The sequence below is a fragment of the Silurus aristotelis genome, assembly GCF_946808225.1.
Source record: "Silurus aristotelis genome assembly, chromosome: 1".
Taxonomy (NCBI): Eukaryota; Metazoa; Chordata; class Actinopteri; order Siluriformes; family Siluridae; genus Silurus; species Silurus aristotelis.
Window position 1 is genome coordinate 15138137 of NC_139574.1, and position 22807 is coordinate 15160943.

At 40.7% G+C, this 22807-nt stretch overlaps 1 protein-coding gene across 3 annotated transcripts in view; it reads left to right on the forward strand.

Moving 5' to 3' along the window:
• LOC310727112 (collagen alpha-6(VI) chain-like) overlaps positions 1–22807 on the forward strand; it is a 60103-nt gene that overhangs the window by 10598 nt on the left and 26698 nt on the right. For all 3 annotated transcript variants that reach the window (XM_083543299.1, XM_083543300.1, XM_083543301.1), the window contains exons 2-15: positions 845–932; positions 4689–5267; positions 5387–5971; positions 6097–6729; positions 6971–7576; positions 7691–8251; positions 8343–8930; positions 10531–11106; positions 12881–13465; positions 13621–13973; positions 14085–14163; positions 14321–14469; positions 14954–15046; positions 17183–17236. In XM_083543299.1, the coding sequence (XP_083399425.1) occupies positions 857–932; positions 4689–5267; positions 5387–5971; positions 6097–6729; positions 6971–7576; positions 7691–8251; positions 8343–8930; positions 10531–11106; positions 12881–13465; positions 13621–13973; positions 14085–14163; positions 14321–14469; positions 14954–15046; positions 17183–17236 (5517 nt within the window). In that variant the 5' untranslated portion in view covers positions 845–856. The remainder of the gene's footprint in view (positions 1–844; positions 933–4688; positions 5268–5386; positions 5972–6096; positions 6730–6970; positions 7577–7690; positions 8252–8342; positions 8931–10530; positions 11107–12880; positions 13466–13620; positions 13974–14084; positions 14164–14320; positions 14470–14953; positions 15047–17182; positions 17237–22807) is intronic.

Genomic DNA, 22807 nt, shown 5'->3' on the forward strand with positions numbered 1-22807 from the left:
AGTAATTTTGAAAGTTATTATAAATTTGCAAAGATTTCAAACACTTCTTTCATGTTGTCATTATGGGTTATTGTTTGTAGAAATTTGAGGAAAATAATTAATTTAATCAATTTTGGAATAAGGCTGTAACATAACAAAATGTGGAAAAATTTATTGTACTATACTGTATACATCCAACAGCAGAGATGCCTAAGTAAAGCACAAGACTGACCACCACGATAATGCTTAAGGAGTGTATCAGTGTTGAATAGTCCCATGGGCAAATTCTACATTAGCATCTACGTGACACTATTTTCACATAGCAACTAATTCCATAAATCAACATCAAGTATTATGTTCTACTTTGATGTATCATGAATGATTATATATATATATATATATATATATATATATATATATATATATATATATATATATATATATATATATATACACACACACACACACACACACACACACACACACACACACACACACACACACACACACACACACACACACATAAATGTTCATATATGGCCATATATCAGATTTTCGTATGGGTAACAAGCTACAACAATGAAGGTGGTAAGTGAGAGTGACCACTTTTGCCCTCTGTCCTTATTTTAAGAGTTTTTGAGCTGTGCTGGAATAGACTTTATGCATCAATACAAGATCTCAGCAAGAAATTAATGCATTTCTAGTTTAAATAAATTTTGACATTGCATAAGCTTACTGTATCTAAAGCTTTCAGTGGTATCACTAATAATCAAAGCAAAATGCTCTGTAATCAAAGCAAAATGCAGCCAATGAAATATTAGTGTGTGATTTTTTTGGCCTCTGTTGCTCTGTACTTATCCATTAGATCACTGAAGCCATGGAAAAGTTCAAAGGACTGCTGCATCTGTTTATTTTTGCTTCAAGTATTCTTATGTGCTGTCCACAAAAACCAGGTATGAACAGTTAACACAGCATAATATCATGTTCAAGTAGTTCTCTTTCAAGAACTCGAGCTGCGTCACCAACACTTTGGTAATGCTTCTGTGTTGTCCACGCTCTGTGTCACATATGTAATCCGTCCAATGGAAAGCGCGGCTTCACCAGCAGGGAAGCTATAAAAAGCGCATGGAATGAAGCCGGCGCCAGCTTCTGTTTGTTCAGCTTCTAAGTTGTTTGCAACCTATGTGTGTGTTTGTCCCCTTACAGGTTTTTGGTAAGTGGTAAATGTCTGGAAAAAAAAAATATGCAATTAATCTTTCCAACTGTGCAAAAGAAAGCCTGTGCATCGCTTACTTGGGAGTGGAGCACGTTAGGTTGGTTCCCAAAAGAGCCGGCTGCACACATTCTGGGCATATTCTGTGCACATTCCGTGCATTTTCAGCTCTCATTCTTAAATCCAATCAAATCAAATTAAATTTTTTATTTGTCACATACACATACATACAGAGTACAACATGCAGTGAAATGCTTTTTACGATGGTCAGGCATTCTAACATAAAAGGGAATGGAATATAAAGGGAATGAAATAAGAAAAAATAAACCAAGAAAAAAAGAAGGTAGATAAATAAAAAAGTATACACTATATAAAATATATGAAGATATATGTGAATATACTTTATGTGTATATACATGGATGCGTATGACAGTAAAACAGTAAAATTTAAGGTGATGAACGTGATTGTCCTTAAAGTGTCCGTGTGCAGTATGGTGTGGTATAAAGTGCCACTGTGCTGTGCAAGTCCAGAGTTAAAGTGACAATCCAGAGAGTACAGTGTCATAGTGCAAAAATTTTTTTGCAGAATAAAAGTGAGGATGGAGAGAGAGAGGTCCAGTACTAGATCCTGGGGGTTTCCTTGTTTAAACTCTGAATGCCTGCAGGAAGAAGCTCCTTTTCATTCTCTCTGTGTTTGCTTTTAAGGAGTGGAAGCGCCCTGAACGCAACAAAGAAAAGAGTCCATTGTTTGGATGGCTGAGGTCCTTCACAATCTTTCTGGCCTTGGTCCGGGACCGCGTGCTGTAGATGTCCTGCAGGTCAGGGAGCTCGGTGTGAATAGTACGTTCAGTTAAGAAAAACTTTCAGAAATCCACTATCAACTCCTTAGTCTTACTGACATTCAGGAGAAGGTTGTTCTCCTTGCACCATCTCTCAAGGTTTTTAACCTCTTGTAGGTAGGCTGTCTCGTCGTTGTTGAAGATCAGGCCCACCACAACAGTGTCGTCAGCAAACTTGATGATGGTGGTGGAGTTGTAAGTTACCACACAGTCATATGTGTATAGTGAATAAAGCAGGGGGCTCAGAACACAACCCTGGGGAGCGCCAGTGCTGAGGGTGGATGAGGTGTGTTTGCCCACCCGTACGGCTTGTGGTCTGTCTGTCAGAAAGTTGGAGATTCATTGACACAGCAGCAGGTCAGTCCCAGGACCTCGAACTTAGAGGTGAGTGTGGAGGGAATTGTCAGTACCCGACCTGTGATGCCATCTGGTCCTGCTGCCTTACTGGTATTTACTCTCTTGAATGCCCTCCTCACGTCATGCACCAAGACAGCTTCTGGTTCTGATGGTGGTTTTATGCACCGTATCATCCGCTAGTTTCCCGATGAATCCCACAAACGCTTCCGTAAACATGTTGATGTCATCAGAGCTGTGCCTGACCATAGCCCAGTCTGCCTAATCTAAAGCATCCTGCAGAGCGGCCACTGATTGGTCAGTCCAGCACGAGACCTCCCTCTGAACCGGAGCTTCCTATTTCAGCTTTAATTTGTATACAGGCATGAGGAAGATGGCAGCATGGTCCAATTTCCCAAACGGTGGACGTGATTGTGCCTTGTAGCTGTTCTTAAATGGTGTGTAGCAGTGATCCAGTGTCCTTTAACCCCTGGTGGGGCAGTTGATGTGCTCCTAAAAGTTCGGTAGTTGCGCGCTTGTGGTGGGAGACTTGTTGAAGTCTCCCACCACAATGAGTGCAGCGTCCTGATGCTGTGCTTGGTGTCGCGTTATTGTTTCATGTAAATCCCATACTGCAGTGTCCATGTCCACTTGAGGTGGAATATAAACAGCACCGACTATGACTGAGCTGAATTCCCGAGGTAGATAGAAGGGCTGACATTTGATGGTCAGTAGTTTCAGATTTGGTGTGCAGGAGCATGAAAGGGGGACGATACTTGTGCTGTCACACCAGTGGTTGTTCACCATCGGACACACTCCACCTCCCTTTGACTTCCCCGACTCCATGGTTCTGTCCATGCGGTAAACCGAGAAAAACTTGGCCAGCTGGATGGCATGGACCCCAAGGGAACTTGACCCATGCCCTGAGGTCGTCGAGCTTGTTTTACAGTGACTGGACGTTGACTAACAGGATACTAGGTAAGGGAGCATTTAGCCTGTTCCAGACGCCGACTCGTTTCCCTCGCAGACGTCGGTACGGGTCGCAGCCTTTGTTCTTCCTCAGGATCTCGCTCAGCCAGCATGGGTCCAGGTTTAAAAACGGCAAAAGGTGAGTGGATTGTACACCAATAGATATAAGAGTGGCTCTGTCATATCTAATGATGACCATCTTGTATAATTGGAATGGTAGCTATGTAAATAAAAATATAAAATAAACAAAAAAAACATAGTCACAGTCGAGACGGCAGCTGACCTCACCGGCACCATCTTGCCCCTGCGCATATTATCTGCACATTCTGTGCATATTCTGCGCATACTCTGTGCACATTTAACGCATCTTCTTCGCACATTCCGTGCATAATCTGCACATACTGCACCACCCTCATTGCACCACGCATATTCAACTCCAAGAGATCACTCCTCGAGGGGGGTGCTCTCACTCCTCGTGGTTCTGGTTCACTCTTGCTGAGGTGGAGCGGCACGCAGGTTCCTGGGGCTCACAGATGGACCTGGTAGAGGGATTTGAGATAGGCTTGTCCCTTTCTCCTTCCTTACCTGCCTGGTCCAGCACTCGCTTGCAAGCAGGAAGCACACTATTGATGAGTTATCTATGCAATACCTGGAGGCCATTTGCTCTCTTAAAAATGTAGGGGATTTACATGCCCTCTCTGTGGCCCCATCTTTTCTGGTGTTCACTCAAGGCATGGGGAATGCCTTACTGTACCCTAGAAATTGTTACATCCCTAAGGTGCCCACAGTCATCCCATGACCTCTCAGGCTAAAGGCATTCTATCCTCCACCTTTTCAGGCCTCAGACCCGTAAAAAAAAAAGCTCAACCGGCTGTGCAAGGTGTGGGCGCTGGACACCTACATCCACAAGACCAGTCCGTGGAGGAAGTTGGACCAGCTGTTTACATGCTATGGCCCTCCAAAAAGATTTGCCACTCCTGGCCCATCTCCAGGTTATGTTTGTTACCCTGGCACCTTGAGGGAACGAGACGATCCCTGCAGCACTTCCTTCTTCTTACAGAAGCTCACTCCATGGGCTTTTTATAGCTTCCTGGTTCGTGACATCACCCCGCCACGCTTTTCATTGGATGGATTACAAACGTGTTTCAGAGCATGGACAACATGGAAGCATTCCCAAAGCTTTGTTGACACAGCGTCTTGTTCCCTCAACCAGCGTTGCATACGTAACCTGGAGACGATTCATTTTAATGTATGAATAAAAGTAAAAAAATGCAAACATCATATCAAATATTGTTTACCAAACAGCTCATATAGCTAATATTTATACTGTACTATTCACCTGATTTTTGTATTAGCTGATATTGTCTTCCTGGTTGATGGTTCTTGGAGTATTGGCACAGAAAACTTCCAGAAGATCCGTGATTTCCTCTTCACTTTGGTGAACAGTTTTGATGTGAGTCCTGAGGAGGTTCAGATTGGCCTAGTGCAGTATGGTGACTCACCCCACACTGAGTTTTACCTTAACAGTTCTGAAACCAAGCTGAAGATTCCTGAGTACATCACAAAGCTCCCATACCGTGGAGGTGGCACCAAGACTGGACTAGGGTTAAGTTTACTTCTAAAACAACATTTTGTAAAAGAAGCAGGAAGTCGTGCTGAAAATGGGGTGCCTCAGATTGCTGTGGTTATCACAGGTGGACAGTCAGAGGACAATGTGAAGGTGCATGCACAGGACTTGAAGCACAAAGGAATCATTGCCTTTGCCATTGGTATTAAAGATGCCAATAAAGACGAGCTGAAAGAAATTGCTAGTAAGCCACATGAGGAGCACATCTATATTGTGCCTGATTTCATAGCTTTGCAAGGAAACACGCAGAGATTCATCCAGTTTCTCTCTACAATTTTGGAGGGACCCAAATTGCCAGAATCTCAAGGTAAAGTAACTTTTTTTTAAATTAAGTACTTTTTGTTACAAGGGATGGTTGTAAAAAATCTAATTTAAAATCTAAAAAAGGGTAATTAACTGAATAACATGCCTTGTTGTTATTTCTAGGGTGCAAGATTATTTTGGCTGACATTGTGTTCTTAGTGGATAGTTCTAGCATTATTGGTGATGCAGACTTCCGGAAAGTGAAGAAGTTCCTGCAGACATTCCTAGTGGGTCTCGATGTTAAACCTGATAAAGTCAGAGTAGGACTTGCACAGTTTAGCAATGACCCTAAACAAGAGTTCCTGTTGGGTGAATATGTGGACAAGAATGACCTGCTGGAGAAAGTGGAGAAACTCACCCACCTGAAAGAAGACACAGAAATTGGAAAAGCTCTCACTTTTATCCAAAATAATTACTTTACTGAGGCAGGTGGCAGTCGGCTCAATCAGAGTGTGCCTCAGATTGCTGTAGTGATCACAAATGGTGACTCTGCTGATGAGATTGAGATTCCAGCCATGGAGTTACGGAGAAAGGGGGTGTTAATTTTTACCATAGGGGTTGGTGAAGCCAGCATTACAGCCTTGCAGTCCATTGCCAACAAACCGCATCAGCGTTTTGTGCTCACTTTCACTGACTATGAGGAGCTTCTGAAAGCAACCACAAGAACAGTAGACAAAGTGTGTATTTCTGTGGCGGCCCAGCAACAGGGTAATGTACCTTTCCAATCATAATAAACCTTTCCAATCATTTTCCATTTTTATAATACATTATAATTTTGCAGTTCACTACCACTGAAACCACTTATTTTACTGAAATTCTGTTCTCTCTCTTAGCTCTAGTTCCAAAGTTTGCAGATGTGTTGGTGTTGGTGGACAGCTCAGTTGAACAGCAAAAGGTGATAGAGTTGCTAATTCGAATAGCCAATCAACTTAACGTGTCAAGTCTATCTAATCGGCTGGCTTTGGCTCAGTTTGGTGAAGATGTTTCAGTGGATTTTCGTTTTGATGGTTACAAAACAAAAAAGGAAGCACTTGCACTTATCCGCAAATTCCAACTAAAAAGCCCTGGGCAGCAGCACAAACTTGGAAAAGCGATGGATTATGTGCGCATTAATCTTCTCAACACTGCAGCAGGTAGCCGAATTGCTGAAGGTTATAAGCAGTACCTGCTGGTGGTAAGCAAAGGAGAATCCGATGACAATATACTTAAAGCAGTTCGTGCATTAAAGGATCAGGGAGTGATCCTTGTCAACATTGACCAAAGTGAAGTGACAGATCCTGAACGCATTCCAATCCCTTCTAAACCTGATATATCTGGTGAAACTATACAACCTGACTTTTCTGTCAGATATTCTCCTACTGTGCCCTTACCACCAATTGTCTATTCTACAGCTGGAGACATTCAACAAATAGCTGAAAGTGCAGTAACAATATTGGGTTCTAAGGATGAGTTTAGTACAGCTCAGGGTAAGTTTCTAATTGTTTTTATTGCAAAACTTGGAATTCTGTTGTTTGACAACATACCTCCAAACTGGTAGCAAATGTGTCTAAAAGGTCTATAGAAGACTTTAATGTAGTGTAGGGATATATGACATCAGTAGCCTTTACATCTGTTTGATAAGCAAGAATTTGTTTTATGGACCAAAATTCTGATATAAACTTTTAGTAGATTGCTGTTTAATTCATGATTTCTTTGTTTGCTTCACAGAGTGCAAGTCACTGGCTGATATTGTGTTTATTGTGGATGTGTCAGACAGTACCAGACATCCAGACTTGGTCCGTGTTTTCCTCAGCCGCATAATTAATCTTTTACAGTTGGAGTCTGACTGTATGCGTGTGGGAATTGTCTTGTACAGTGAAACACCTTCAGCTGATTTTTACTTAAATTCATTTGAAAGCAAGTCTGAAATTTTGCAGTACATTAAAGGATTGCCATTTGGTGGTGGAGAATCCAAACCTAGCAAGGCTCTGAAGTTTGCAAGAGAGAAGATGTTTGCCAAAGAGCTGGGCAGCCGATATGCCATGGAAGCAGAGCAGATTGCTGTTGTAATAACAGAGGTGAAGTCCCTGGATAATGAAGCAACTGCAGAAGCTGCTAGTTTAAAACGCTCTGGAGTACAGGTCTATGCTATTGGAGTCTCCAATGATAATAAAGAACAGTTGAAGCAGATAGCATCTTATCCTTCAACAAAATTTGTGCTCAGTCTCCAGAGCTTTTCTAATCTTTATAAAGTGGAAAAAACATTGATGGGGGCTGTTGATCACAGTACAGTCCATTCACATTTGAAGACCAGGAATTTTGATTTAAAACAAGGTAAATGTCACTGTCTCTAATAATATAGCAAAACAATTAAGTTTATTATTGAACCAGATTAATTTTATTGCACATATCTCAATCTGATTCACCATTTATAACATTCACTTTCAGGATGTGTACAGACAGAAAAAGCAGACATCTATTTCCTCATTGACGAGTCCACTAGTATTAATGAAACAGATGCTCAGGATATAAAAAACTTCATTCTTTACTTCATATCGATGTTTTCTATTGGACCAAAACAAGTTCGTGTAGGTGTGGTAAAATTTGCAGAAGAGCCTGTACTAGAGTTTCGTCTAGATGCATATAATGACAAAATCTCTCTTGATAAAGCTGTGAACAACATTAAACATGGCAGTGGAGACACCTTTATAGGAAATGCCCTCTCTAGCATGATAAAATACTTTGAGGAAGCCAAAAAGACACGAGGCACTGAGGTTCGCAGTATCCTCATTGTTCTATCTGATGGAGATTCTTGGGATGACGTATTCCTACCAGCAACAAAGTTAGCGGCACAGGGGGTGTCAACATATGCTGTTGGTATAAACGAGAGTGAGGACTCAAAGCTATCGCAAATAGTAGATAACCCAAAGAGAATGTTTTCAATCACCAACTATCATGCACTGACAGACCTGAAGGAGAAAATTGTCAGTAGGATTTGCTTGGAAGATGGTAAGTGTTTAAGTTGTGTTTTTAGTGTTATTTTCCACTAAACTATTTCATGAGGATTATGCTGACCTGCACATATCTTTCCATTTCATAGCCTGTACAAGTATGTGGGCAGACGTCATTTTTTTAGTTGATGGCTCAGGAAGCACTACCCCTGAGGACTTCTTAAAGATAAAGGAATTCTTGCAAACTGCAGTGTCAATGTTTATAATTGACAAGGATAATGTGCAAGTTGGAGTTGTGAAGTTTGACCCAAACCCAAAAACTGAATTTGCCCTCAATACGTTTTCTGATAAAAAGCAGATGCTGCAGGCCATTAATAAGATGCAGCAACAGAAGCAGCCCATTAAGAGTATGAAGCAACTGGAAAAAGGATCTAAGATTGGGGCTGCCCTCAATTTTGTGTCAGGATATTTTGATCAATCAAAAGGGGGACGTTTAAATGCCCCACAGTTCCTCATCATGTTAACAAATGGCAGGTCGATGGACGATGTTGCTCAGCCTGCAGAAGCCATCAGAAATAAGAGCATTACAATATATTCCATAGGAGTGGGTGATTCTAGCACCTCACAACTGAGAGAGATCAGTGGGACTCAGGACATTTTTTTTCTGGAAAAAGATGATGAAATGTTGGAGTTCTTAGATATTGTCTTATCGCTCGAAATCTGCAAATCTTCTAAAGGTAAGCCATACTAACATCCTTTTATGTACACATTATTATAGTGAAAAGATTCCATGTGTAAGCACACTTAAACAATATACCCAGTAGCCAAACAGTATGACCAATCACAGTGATTAAGTGAATAAGGTTGTAATAACATAGCATGTCAATATGTAAAATATTCAGTGGTAAGCAATCAGTTGATTTGCATATTGGATAAAGAAAAACTATGCAGGCATGAAGACCGTCTCTGGGTTAGTGTTTGTAACCCTAGTTCCCTGAGGGAAAGAGACTCTGTGTCGTAACACTTTGGGAACCAGAATCCAATAGCGCCAGACTGACCAATCCCGGAATAGTGTGTATGAGCCCAGCTAGGTCAAAAGGACAAAGGGGCAATGTTATAAAACCTTACAAAGGTCAGCAGGGAGGACCAGCCTGCAGAGAGAGTCTTGTAGAATCCATTCCTCCATGAGTTTCCAAGACACTTTTTGATAAAAATATGAAACTGGAGTGCTTTGATGTGCAGCACAGATTTGTCTCCAGACTTGTTCATACACTGTTCATAGACTGGTTAACTGGTTCAATTAGGCAATTATTATAGAAATAGTATGATTTAAATTCATTTAATAATTAAAAAAATTTTGTCAGGCAATGAGAGTAGAGAGAAGGTTAAGAAGAGCCTGGAGAGGTGAAGATACACGGTGGAAAGAAGGGGAATAAAAGTCAGTAGGAGTAAGACAGAGTAAATGTGTGTGAATGAGAGATAAGTGAAGTGGTGCGGTTGCAGGGAGAAGAGGTGGAGAAGGTGGAGGAGTTCAGGTACCTGGGGTCAACAGTGCAAAATAATGGAGAGTGTGTTAGAGATGTGAAGAAAAGAGAAAAGTATAGACAGGATTAGAAATGAGTTAGTTAGAGGGACAGCGTAGGATGTTTTAGAGACAAGGTAAGGGAGGCGAGATTGAGATGGTTTGGACATGTGCAGAGGAGAGGCATAGGTTATATCGGTAGGAGAATGCTAAGGATGGAGCCACCGGGTAGGAGGAAAAGAGGAAGGCCTAGAAGGAGGTTTATGGATGTGGTAAGGGAAGACATGCAGGAAGTTGGTTTGAAAGAGGCAGATGTAGAGGACAGGGGGGTGGAGATGGATGAGCCGCTGTGGTGACCCCTAATGGGAGAAGCCAAAAGAAGAAGTCAGGTACACATTTCTATAAGAAATTTTTTTTATTAACCTAAAAAATTGAAGAAGAAGAATAGCCTTTATTTGTCAGATATACATACAATTTTAGTGAAATTTGTTCTTCGCATATCCCAGCTTGCTTGGAAGCTGGGGTCAGAGCGCAGGGTGAGCCATGATAAGGCACCCCTGGAGCACAGAGGGTTAAGGGTCTTGCTCAAGGGCCCAAAGGTGGCAGCTTGGCGATACCAGGGCTTGAACTCCCAACCTACAGATCAGTAAGCCAGCACCTTAACCAATGAGCCACCACTGCCCGTTAACTAAACTAAGAAAATAAAAGAGTCAGAATTCAGATAATTCCATTCCTATCAGTTTAATTTTATATTGTAAAATATTTTATCTGTTCTAGTTGCACTGATTTGATGATTCTTTTTTTTTTTTTTGTAGTTTGCCAGAAATCACAGGTGGCTGATGTTGTATTCTTAGTGGATGGTTCAACCAGCATTCTGTCTACAAACTTTGAAATAATTAAGTTATTTATGATCTCAATAGTAAACAGCACACAGGTTGGACAAAACAATGTCCGTATATGTACAATTGTCTATTCGAATGTACCGAAGATCCAGTTCCGCCTTAATGATTACCACAGCAAAGAAGACGTGCAGAATGCTGTCAGAGCTCTACATTATCCCACTGGGGATACCTACACAACCGAGGCACTAAAGTACTCTGTGGATTACTTTCAAGAAACCAATGGTGGGAGACGTGCAAGTGGTGTCCCACAGATGATGTTTGTCATTACTGATGGTGAAGCCACAGATCCACATGGTTTAGAGGATGCTGCAAATAAGCTTCACAGATTTGGAGTTAGTTTGTATGGTATTGGAGTTGCAAATGCAAGTAGAGATGAGCTAGAGAAAATCACCAAAGACAAGAACAAGATTTTCCATGTTAACAACTTTCAAGCTTTGAACAACCTTTGGCAAAACATTTCAAACGAGATCTGCAAGGAAACAAAACCAGGTAAAAATATAACCGGCATATTGAAAACAAATGCAATAGTAATTATTTCACTTATTTTCAACTAGAAAGGTTAAATAAAACAGAAACCTGTTGCTAGACACTGCCAATGGTTGGCGGGCCATGCATTTGGTACCTGGGCCTTCAGTGGGGACTTACCCAACTTAGTCCACATTTGTTAATACCACCACTATCATGTCACAGAAACCATCAATTCTATACAGAAACGCAATATAACACGTGGCAATACAGAGAGAGAGGCCTTTCACATATGGAGGGTGAATACAATCTTTAGTAAAACAAGCTCCAAACCTCCACACTACAACCGCAACTGTTCCACCTACATCACCTGGAGCAGTTCAGAATCAACCTTTGTCTAATAACATGACAAAAACATTAAAGTAGAAATAAAATACAACCTACTCACCAGAGATGCAGACTCATAATTTGCACCGCTCCTCAGAGGCTGTAAGCCAGTGGTACGGCTCGTATTCAATGGTCTGGAAGTGGTGAACAAACCCTTTCCCGGGCTTCCCAAAACAAGCTAGCTAGCTTCGGGGTTGGCCGACCTCTCCTCACGATGTCTAGCTTTTCTTAAAAATACATTTTTTAGTATGTCCAAAACCAAATAATTATTTCTTCTTCTGTCAGCCATTTTGGGCATTAAAAAAAGTCTAACTTATATGTATTAATGTGTGCAGAGCTACAGATGTGTTTTGCTAGTCAAACTTGGCAGTAATATTTTCACTCTGACCAACCAAGCAGAGGACGGAAAAATGCTGACGCTATTCTGGGCCGGCGAATTTGAAATCTGATTGATTAAAGAAACAGACCAATTTCTTATATAGACTAAGGTAAAAAGGCCAGCACTACTGAGTCTGAAGGCCCTGGCCAGATTAGATTGACATGGCAGCACATAAAGGCTGAATTCTGATTGGATAAAAATAATCTAACACCCACATACACGTACTGAAATAAGTGCATGAAAATGAAGAGAATAGACTGTTTGGAATAAATTATTACAATTTCATGAAAGATATATTAGTATTTAGGTCACTGCTTTTGATAGTGTTTTAGATCAGGTCCTTTACACCTTTGTGGAGGAATCTGGCCCACTATTCTTTAAATAGCCTTTAAATGCATAGATATTATACTTCAGGATTTTCTGTCACAGAGCACAATTCATGGTTCTGCTAATTATAGAAAGATGCCAAGGCTATTAAGCAGGAAATTACATTATGACTTAGTTTTACTACTAGTATATTGTTCTCTAAGCTTTAAGCATGATTTAATGTGACATGTGTCTTTCATTAGACAATTGTACATCCAAAAAAAGCTTGTGGGTCACCAGGATATTTTTGGCAAATTTAAAATAAGTCAAAATCCCTGTTGGTTAGCAGTGGTTTTCACCCTGCAACTTTTTTACTTTTTTCAAATAAGGGAGCAATTACTTTTTTAAATATATTGTTTCCTTCAATAAATAAAAAAACATAGTAGAAATAATACTTAGTACATAGTAAATATTCATTCATTCATTCATTTTCTCCGCTCATCCGTAATTCGGGTCGCGGCGGCAGCAGTCTAAGCAGGCCCCCGCCTTCGACTGCTGCCCAATCCTCACAGCACCGTCCCTTACGGTCCCTCCTGCAGGTGGTGAGCCCATTGGAAGCATAGTAAATAAAACTTTTTTTTTTTACTTGTGTAAAATAATTGTTGCCTGTTGCCTAGGCACAAAAAATGCTCTGTTTAAATCTTTGTTCTTATACTTTTTTTTCAGAGTGCCAAAAAGAGGCTGCTGATTTGGTCATTTTGATTGATGGTTCTGAAAAAACTGGAGGAGATTTGTGGAACAGCATGCAAAATTTTACAATGGGTCTTGTAGATAATCTTCGTATCAAACCAGACCTCTTTAGAGTTGGTGTTGCCCAGTTTAGTACAACATACAGAAAGGAGTTTTACTTGAATGAATATTGCAGTGAAGAGACAGTAAAGGGGGCCATTAAGAAAATGACCCCGATGAAAAAAAAAAGAAACATTGGATTTGCACTAAACAAAGTAAAAGAGTTCTTTAACACCAATAATGGGAGCCGTATTGAAGAAGAAATTCCACAATATCTACTTTTGATCACTGTCGGAACTTCATCTGACAAGTTTATTGATGCAGCAGTTGAGTTAAGAGCCATGGGAATTCAGATAATTGCTATCGGAACAACTGAAAAAATCGAAACTCAGCTTAATAGCATTACTGGTTCAAAAGAAAAAGTGTTTATATTCGACATTTTTCAGCCTCGCATTGTGAATCAGACTACACAGCAGTTGGTAAATGGGATTTGTGATACTACTCCAAGCGATATAACAGCAAGTGAGTATATGAAACACAAAATGGCAGAATATAAATTAGTGTACTTTTAAATAACATTAACATTAGCTTTTGCTGTGCTCATTTAATTTAAAATATCCCAAACACACAAAATTAATAAGTTCCTCTAATTAGTGGTATTTTGCCTCTTCTTACAGGCTGCACTGTAAATATTGGAGTTGGATTTGATATCTCCCATAGTAGTTTAAGCTCACAGTCACTCTTTAGTAGGCAATATCTGCTGCAGCGCTACCTGTCTGAGATTATCAGTCAAATTTCCACTCTGCATAACTTGTGCTGTCTACCCAAGCAGCCTGCTCTACAAACCAACATTGGATTCCTTTTGGTTACTAGCGATGGTAGAACACTGTATGATACTAGTTTTGAGCATTACAGTGATGAAATAATAAAGAAGGTAAAAGCATTGCGGATGACTCAGGGTGTGGCCTTTAACACCCAGCTCCTGCGCTCTTTTCAGGATAAGTTTAAAAGCTCTAGATCTGATGTGAAGGTAAGCAGTTTATAATAAAGGAATTTCTGAATTCTTTTAGCATCTGATAATAGTGCCATTGGGTATAATTTCATTTTGACACTTTAAATCTAACTCGAGGTTGGTTTTCAGGTATTGATCATTTTCTCTGATGGCCTGGATGTACCTGTAGATGATCTTGTGGCTGCCTCAAATAATCTTAGAAGAAGTGGTAAAAGGACTACACCTTTCACACATATTGTTATTGCTAAACTAAACTTTTTTTAGTTGGTAAAAAAAATAGTAATATTAGTAACATTAATTGTATTTTGGTGTGCATGTGAGTAAGTGGACCAATACTGTTTTTACTTATCATATTTATACGACAGGAGTTCATGCACTGATACCAGTAGCTCTGGAAGGATTCAAAAGCAGCATCACAGACCTACAAAAGCTGCAGTATGGACGAGGATTTGAATACAGAGAGCCAATCACGATTGGCATTCAAAATGTAGCCAGTGTCTTGCAGAAGCAGATTGTGAGTAATATATATTAAATAATGAATGCTGAGTTAATTCTTAAGTAGGAGTTAAAATTGACAAATTTACAACTATAGGATCAAAAAAGGTTATAATAAAGTTTCTGGGTAAGAAATGGAAAAATGAAGCAAGGCCTATAAATCAATTTGGTGTAAATATTTTTTACCATACTTATCACTAAACCATACAAATGAATAGAAGAGGGTTTTTTTGTATTTTAGTATTTTAAAGAGTACATGTGTCTTATTATTAATAATAAATATACTAAAAAATATGATGGATTTAAGGTAATTTAGACATTTCATGCTAATTGTAAGTATAATGTGTAGTCTCTTTGAGTGTACAGTCCTCTTCATTGCTTGGAGAATAGCAGAATTCCTGTACATAATTATAAGGTTTTGATTTTAGCAGAAGCAGATTCTGCAGAGCATTATTTTGTGCAAAAATGTGTCCACAGGTCTTTCCTTTTCTATCTCTATCTAGGATATTGTGGCTTCACGAGAGTGTTGTAATGTGATGTGTAAATGCACTGGTGATATAGGGGTTCGAGGACATGAAGGACCTCAAGGGACAAAGGTTTTGTATCATATCACATATTATATTTGATCATATACTTTCTTTTTAGATATTTATAATTTAAATTATTTTATACACTATATTTACAAAAAGTATTGGGTCACCTGGTCATAAGTATAGTATGTGATTTTTGTGGTTTTCATGTTCTATACAAATCAAAGACAAAGTTCAAAGACGTCCTATACAATTGAGTGCCTCTAGCTTTGTGGTAACAGTTTGAAAAAAAAAAAACCACATATAGCAGGAAAGATCAGGTCACCCAATACTTTTGGCAATATAGTGTATGTAAATACATCAAGGTAACAGAACACATTTAAATGTAACACATACCATGGTGACTTGTAGGCTAATAGGAACATGTTTTACAGTATTATTTAGAAATATAATTATTTAATTAATGTTTGAAGGAATCTTTGCAACAATTTTATAAATATAGAAATGTAAGTAGTAAGATTAAGCCAGTGCAGTTCCATTTAGTCATATACCGTATTTTTTTAACTATAAGCCGCTTCTTTTTCCTACGTTTTGAACCCTGTGGCTTAATCAACGAAGCGGCTAATTTATGGATTTTTCCTGGGTTTTTCCCGATTTCACAAACTTCAAGCCAAAAACCCCATAACATTAGACCAATTAAATTTTCAAAGAGAAACGAAAAAACGTACCTCACCTGTGTGATAAACTCCCCAGAGAAATACAGTGGTACCTTGACCTACGAGTTTAATTCGTTCCATGGACGAGCTCAATTTGCTCGCACATCAAATCAGTTTTCATATTGAAAATACTTAAAATGGCATTAATCCGTTCGAACCCTCAAAATGACACCCCGTTTTTATGTTTTGTTATTAAATTGAAAAATACATTTCTAAATACCAAATCTTGTATAAAAACATAATAGAAAGAGTATGTAAAGATATAATAAGGTTTTATTCGAATCAAATCAAATCAAATCAAATTAAATTTTAATCATCACATACACATACATACAGGGTACGACATGCAGTGAAATGCTTTATACGACGGTCCGGCATGAGGGAATAGGATGGGGGAAAAAGACAAGAAGGCAGATAAATAAGTATGAGGTATAAAAGAACTATATTCAGTGTATTTTCCTTAGAGATGAGATGACTTGTGCTAACGAAAACGCCGGTGGTGTGTGTGTGTGTGTGTGGAGGGGGGTAGAGGCGATAAGCGGAGGCGGAGGGAAAACTTGTTTTTTACAATCACTCCTGTACACTACGTATCCCTAAACTTTACAATTTTTACTTTTACTTCTTTGCTTATCTTAATTTTCGTCACAATCTTCGCTTTCTGGCTTCGCTTCGCCATCTAGCAGCGGCGTCTCGAGCTTGTACCTCAATATTTTGCTCGCGTAACAAAGCAAATAAATCGACCAAATGACCGATCGTACCTCGGAAAACTCGTACATTAATGTACTTGTAGGTCAAGATACCACTGTAGTTGTGAAAGGAAGGAGGAGGACAATGAACAATGACTTACTTGGTAGGCTACTGTTTAGATACAAGCCGTTGTAGCGTGTTGAGTCTGGGTTAAGGGAGAGCTCGCTAACTCCAGTTGCAACAGAAATAATATAAGCACAGACAGGTTTTCAAAACTCGTGCTTTTTTATTTTTCTTGGCAACAGCGTTAAGGGTTAGTCAAAGAAACTTAGAAATAAGCATAAGAAAATAATAAGGACATAATCCTCGGTCTCCACACACGCAGTAATACCGGAAGTTTGCAGTGCCGGTCTTTTCCCAAAATACCGCTATGCTCCTAATAGAAGCGCAACATATTTCACCCGTTACACCGTATATAACGTGTCTTTCGTTAAAGCCTGTGTAAAGTACATTAGTCTACACTTATAGACAGGTGCGGCTTATTAATGTTAAAAATAAAAAATATTTGTCAAATTCAGTAGGTGCGGCTTATGGTCTGGAAATTACGGTGATAATTTTTTACCAGTGTTTTTGGTATTACTAAAAACTGTTTTTCGGAGTTTTTAAAGTGATGAAAAATCCCAGTGTGCTGTAATCAGTCAGTACAGTAATCATTTACTGTTTGTTGCAATGCAAAATGCACACTTAAAAAAAAACCTGGAACATTTTATTAAATTGGATGTCTTTTATAACTTAAAAGGGCTCACCTGGACAGCAAGGATACCATGGATTTCCTGGAGAAGAAGGAGAACCTGTGAGTGTATTCTCAATATATTTTACATGAATTGAGTTTTTTACTTTTAAATATACAGCACATACATGGATATCTGAAATTGATATCTTTCTTTATACTTAAACTCAGATGTAAAAAAACGCACCATTTAAAATTACATTTACATTATTGCCATTTCGCAGATGCCCTGCGTACATGCCCTTGAGTCTCTATCAATTAATAAATAAACACTGGTTCACTAGTTAACAAACTTAAAATACTATTAGTCTAAAACTCTGTTGAGAGAAATTATCATTAATAATAATAATAATAATAATAATAATAATTATTATTATTATTATTATTATTATTATTATTATTATTATTAATAAAGAAAAAAACAAACTAACCCAGCCATTAGGGGGGCACAAGCCAGTGTACTCTTAGTGCCGTCCCAAGCCCGGGTAAATGGGGAGGGTTGCGTTAGGAAGGGCATCCAGCGTAAAACATGTGCCAAATCAAATATGCGGATCACAAATGAGAATTTCATACCGGATCGGTCGAGGCCCGGGTTAACAACGACCGCCACAGGTATCGTTAGCCGACAGGGTACCGGTGGAAATTGGGCTACTGTTGGCCGAAGGAGGAGAAGGAGAGGAGGAAGGCGTCTACAGAGACGGCAGGAAAAGGAGCAGTGTAGGAGAGTAGAGGTTCGGGTTGGTACTTTAAATGTTGGTACTATGACGGGTAAAGGGAGAGAGATAGCTGATATGATGGAGAGGAGAAAGGTAGATGTGTTGTGTGTTCAGGAGACCAAGTGGAAAGGGAGTAAGGCCAGGAACATTGGAGGTGGGTTTAAACTGTTTTATCATGGTGTGGATGGGAAGAGAAATGGTGTAGGGGTGATTCTGAAGGAAGCGTACAGTAAGAGTGTAGTGGAGGTGAAGAGAGTTTCTGATAGGGTGATGATCGTGAAGGTGGAAGTTGAAGGGATGATGATAAATGTCATCAGTGCCTATGCTCCACAAGTTGGCTGTGAGATGGAGGAGAAAGAAAGATTCTGGAGTGAATTAGATGAAGTGGTAGATGGTGTACCTAGGACAGAACGATTGGTGATTGGGGCAGACTTTAATGGGCATGTAGGTGAAGGGAACAGAGGTGATGAGGAGGTGATGAGGAGGTATGGTATTAGGGAGAGGAATGTGGAAGGGCAGATGGTGGTAGATTTTGCTAAAAGGATGGAAATGGCAGTGGTGAACACGTATTTTAAGAAGAAGGAGGATCATAGGGTGACGTATAAGAGTGGAGGAAGGTGCACACAGGTGGATTATCTTCTGTGTAGGAGATGCAACCTCAAGGAGATTGGAGACTGTAAGGTGTTGGCGGGGGACAGTGTAGCTAGACAGCATCGGATGGTGGTCTGTAGGATGGTTTTGAAGGCGAAGAAGAAGAGGAGGAAAGTAAGGTTTGAAAGAAGAATAAGATGGTGGAAACTGAAGGAGGAAGAGTGTAGTGTGAGGTTCAGGGAAAAGGTCAGACAGGGGCTTGGTGGTGGTGAAGAGGTGCCGGATGATTGGGCAACTACTGCAGGAGTGATGAGGGAGGCAGCTAGAAAAGTACTTGGTGTGACATCTGGAAATAGAAAGCAAGACAAGGAGACGTGGTGGTGGAATGAGGAAGTGCAGGAGAGCATTAGGGGAAAGAGGTTGGCAAAACAGAAGTGGGATCGACAGAGTGATGAGAAAAGTAGGCAGGAGTACAAGGAGATGCGGCAGCAGGTTAAAAGGGATGTGGCGAAAGCCAAGGAAAAGGCATATGAGGAACTGTATAAGAGGTTGGACACTAAGGAAGGAGAAAAGGATTTATACCGATTGGCCAAGCAGAGGGACTGAGCTGGGAAGGATGTACTGCAAGTTAGAGCAATAAAGGATGGAGAGGGAAATGTGTTGACTAGTGAGGAGAGTGTGTTGAGAAGATGGAGGGAGTATTTTGAGCAGCTGATGAATGAGGAAAATCAGAGAGAGAGAAGGTTGGAGGATGTGGAGTTGGTGAAGCAGGATGTAGATAGGATTAGTAAGGAGGAAGTGAGAGCAGCGATTAAGAGGATGAAGAATGGAAAGTCGGTTGGACCAGATGACATACCGGTAGAAGTGTGGACATGTTTAGGAGAGATGGCAGTGGAGTTTTTAACCAGATTGTTTAACAGGATTCTGGAAGGGGAGAGGATGCCTGAGGAATGGAGAAGGAGTGTGCTGGTACCGATCTTTAAGCATAAGGGATATGTGCAGACCTGCATTAACTACAGGGGAATTAAGTTGATCAGTCACACCATGAAGTTATGGGAAAGAGTAGTGGAAGCCAGGCTGAGAGAAGAGGTGACCATCTGTGAGCAACAGTATGGTTTCATGCTGAGGAAGAGCACCACAGATGCCTTATTTGCTTTGAGGATGTTGATGGAGAAGTATAGAGAAGGACAGAAGGAGCTGCATTGTGTATTTGTGGATTTAGAGAAAGCGTACGACAGGGTGCCGAGAGAGGAGTTGTGGTATTGTATGAGGAAGTCAGGTGTGTCAGAGAAGTATGTGAGGGTGGTGCAGGACATGTATGAGGACAGTGTGACGGCAGTAAAGTGTGCAGTAGGTACGACAGACTGGTTCAGGGTGAAGGTTGGACTGCATCAAGGATCGGCCCTGAGCCCTTTCCTGTTTGCAGTGGTGATGGACAGGTTGACGGACGAGGTCAGACAGGAGTCTCCCTGGACTATGATGTTTGCAGATGATATTGTGATTTGTGGTGAGAGTAGAGAGCAGGTTGAGAAGAGGTGGAGAAGGTGGAGGAGTTCAGGTACCTGGGGTCAACAGTGCAAAGTAATGGAAAGTGTGTTAGGGAAGTAAAGAAAAGAGTGCAGGCAGGGTGGAGTGGGTGGAGAAGAGTGACAGGAGTGATTTGTGATAGAAGAGTATCTGCAAGAATGAAAGGGAAAGTTTATAGGACTGTGGTGAGACCTGCGATGTTGTATGGATTAGAGACAGTGGCATTGAGTAAAAGACAGGAGGTGGAGCTGGAGGTAGCAGAGCTGAAGATGTTGAGGTTTTTGTTGGGAGTGACGAGGATGGACAAGATTAGAAATGAGTTTATTAGAGGGACAGCACATGTAGGATGTTTTGGTGACAAGGTGAGGGAGGCGAGATTGAGATGGTTTGGACATGTGCAGAGAAGGGACATGAATTATATTGGTAGAAAAATGCTGAATGGATGTGGTGAGGGAAGACATGCAGGTAGTTGGTGTAAAAGAGGCAGATTTAGAGGACAGGGTGGTATGGAGACGGATGATCCGCTGTGGCGACCCCTAATGGGAGCAGCCGAAAGAAGAAGAAGAAGAAGAATAAAGAAAAAACAAACTGTGAAAAGTGCTAGTTTAAGGAAGAGATAGGTCTTCACCCATCACTTGAAGAAGCCATTGACTCAGCTGTTCGGAGATCTAGGTGAAGTTCATTCCACCACCTCTGTTCCAGAACAGAAAGGAGCTTTAATGTAAACCCACCTCTTCCCCTGAGAAAAGGTGGGGCCAGTCGAGCAGTGCTAGACGATATCAGGCAACCTGGTGCAGTGTGAGGAGTGATAAAATCTTTGACGTAAGAGGTTGCTGGTCCATTTTCGGCTTTGTAGGTAAGCATTAGTGTTTTTAATCTGATGCCTGCAGTTATTGAAAGCCAGTGGAAAGAATGCAGCAGTGGGGTGGTGTGGGAGAACTTGAGAAGGATCATTTGCAGTGGACGAATAGCGTTCAGAGGTAGACCTGCTAGCAGAGAGTTGCAGTAGTCCAGTCTTGAAATGACAAGAGACTGAACAAGAACTTGAGCAGCCTATGTGTATAAAAATGGTTGAATCCTTCTGATGCTGTAGAGAAGAAACCAACAAGAGTAAGTCACATTAGCTACATTTAATTAAAAGGATAGTTGATTGTCCATGGTTAAGGCTATCCTTTAAGTTTAAGTTGATAAACACTCAATTATAATGATATGTCTGCCAGGCATGCTGAGATCCAAACAGCAGCTGTGATATTTGAGGGAGGGAAGGATTAGATCAGTTGAATGTCATCAGCATAGCAGTTGTAAGAAACCCATGTGAGAATATGACTTCACCAAGAGAGTGAGTATAGAGGGGGGGAAAAGGAGAGGGCCCAGTACTAAGCCCTGTGGGACACCAGTGGAGAGTCTGTGTGGGGCAGATGTTGACCCCCTCCATGTTACCTGGTATGTGCAACTTTCCAGGTAGGAAGCATGTCTAGGTAGGACTCATTGATGATTGTGATGATGAATGGCAGTAGGTCTTGTGAGATGGTGTGGAGCATAGTTGAAGGGATTGGGTCTAGCAGGCAGGTGGTGGGATTGACTTGTGGTATCTCTTCTTCTGCTATGGTTGAGAAATTTGACAACGAAGAAGTAGGGGATTCCTGTCTGTGTAATGTAGGCATGGTTGGGCTGGAAGTGAAGGTCCTTCTTATTAAGATTTCCTCAATCTTCTTCATAGGCAATGTTTTGGCTGCAGTTATTGAAAGCCAGTGGAAAGAATGCAGCAGTGGGGTGGTGTGGGAGAACTTGAGAAGGATCATTTGCAGTGGACGAATAGCGTTCAGAGGTAGACCTGCTAGCAGAGAGTTGCAGTAGTCCAGTCTTGAAATGACAAGAGACTGAACAAGAACTTGAGCAGCCTATGTGTATAAAAATGGTTGAATCCTTCTGATGCTGTAGAGAAGAAACCAACAAGAGGAAGTCACATTAGCTACATTTAGGGAAAAGGATAGTTGATTGTCCATGGTTGAGGCTATCCTTTAAGTTTAAGTTGATGAACACTCAATTATAATGATATGTCTGCCAGGCATGCTGAGATCCAAACAGCAGCTGTGATGTTTGAGGGAGGGAAGGATTAGATCAGTTGAATGTCATCAGCATAGCAGTTGTAAGAAACCCATGTGAGAATATGACTTCACCAAGAGAGTGAGTATAGAGGGGGAAAAAAGGAGAGGGCCCAGTACTAAGCCTTGTGGGACACCAGTGGAGAGTCTGTGTGGGGCAGATGTTGACCCCCTCCATGTTACCTAGTATGTGCAACTTTCCAGGTAGGAAGCATGTCTAGGTAGGACTCATTGATGATTGTGATGATGAATGGCAGTAGGTCTTGTGAGATGGTGTGGAGCATAGTTGAAGGGATTGGGTCTAGCAGGCAGGTGGTGGGATTGACTTGTGGTATCTCTTCTTCTGCTATGGTTGAGAAATTTGACAACGAAGCAGTAGGGGATTCCTGGCTGTGTAATGTAGGCATAGTTGGGCTGGAAGTGAAGGTCCTTCTTATTAAGATTTCCTCAATCTTCTTCATAGGCAATGTTTTGGCTGTCAGGTAGGATAAAGCAGGAGGAGCAGGGGGTTGAGTAATGATCTTGTGAAGAGGCCTTGAGCTTTTCTTTATAAAAAGCAGTCTTGTTAGATGTCACACCAGGAGTGCACCGTAAAAGTCGAGGTCTGCTTCAAGTTGTGATTTTTTTTTTTTCCAATTACTCTTAACTGATCTAACTTCTCGTTGATTGCTGCACAACACTTCTGACAGCCAATG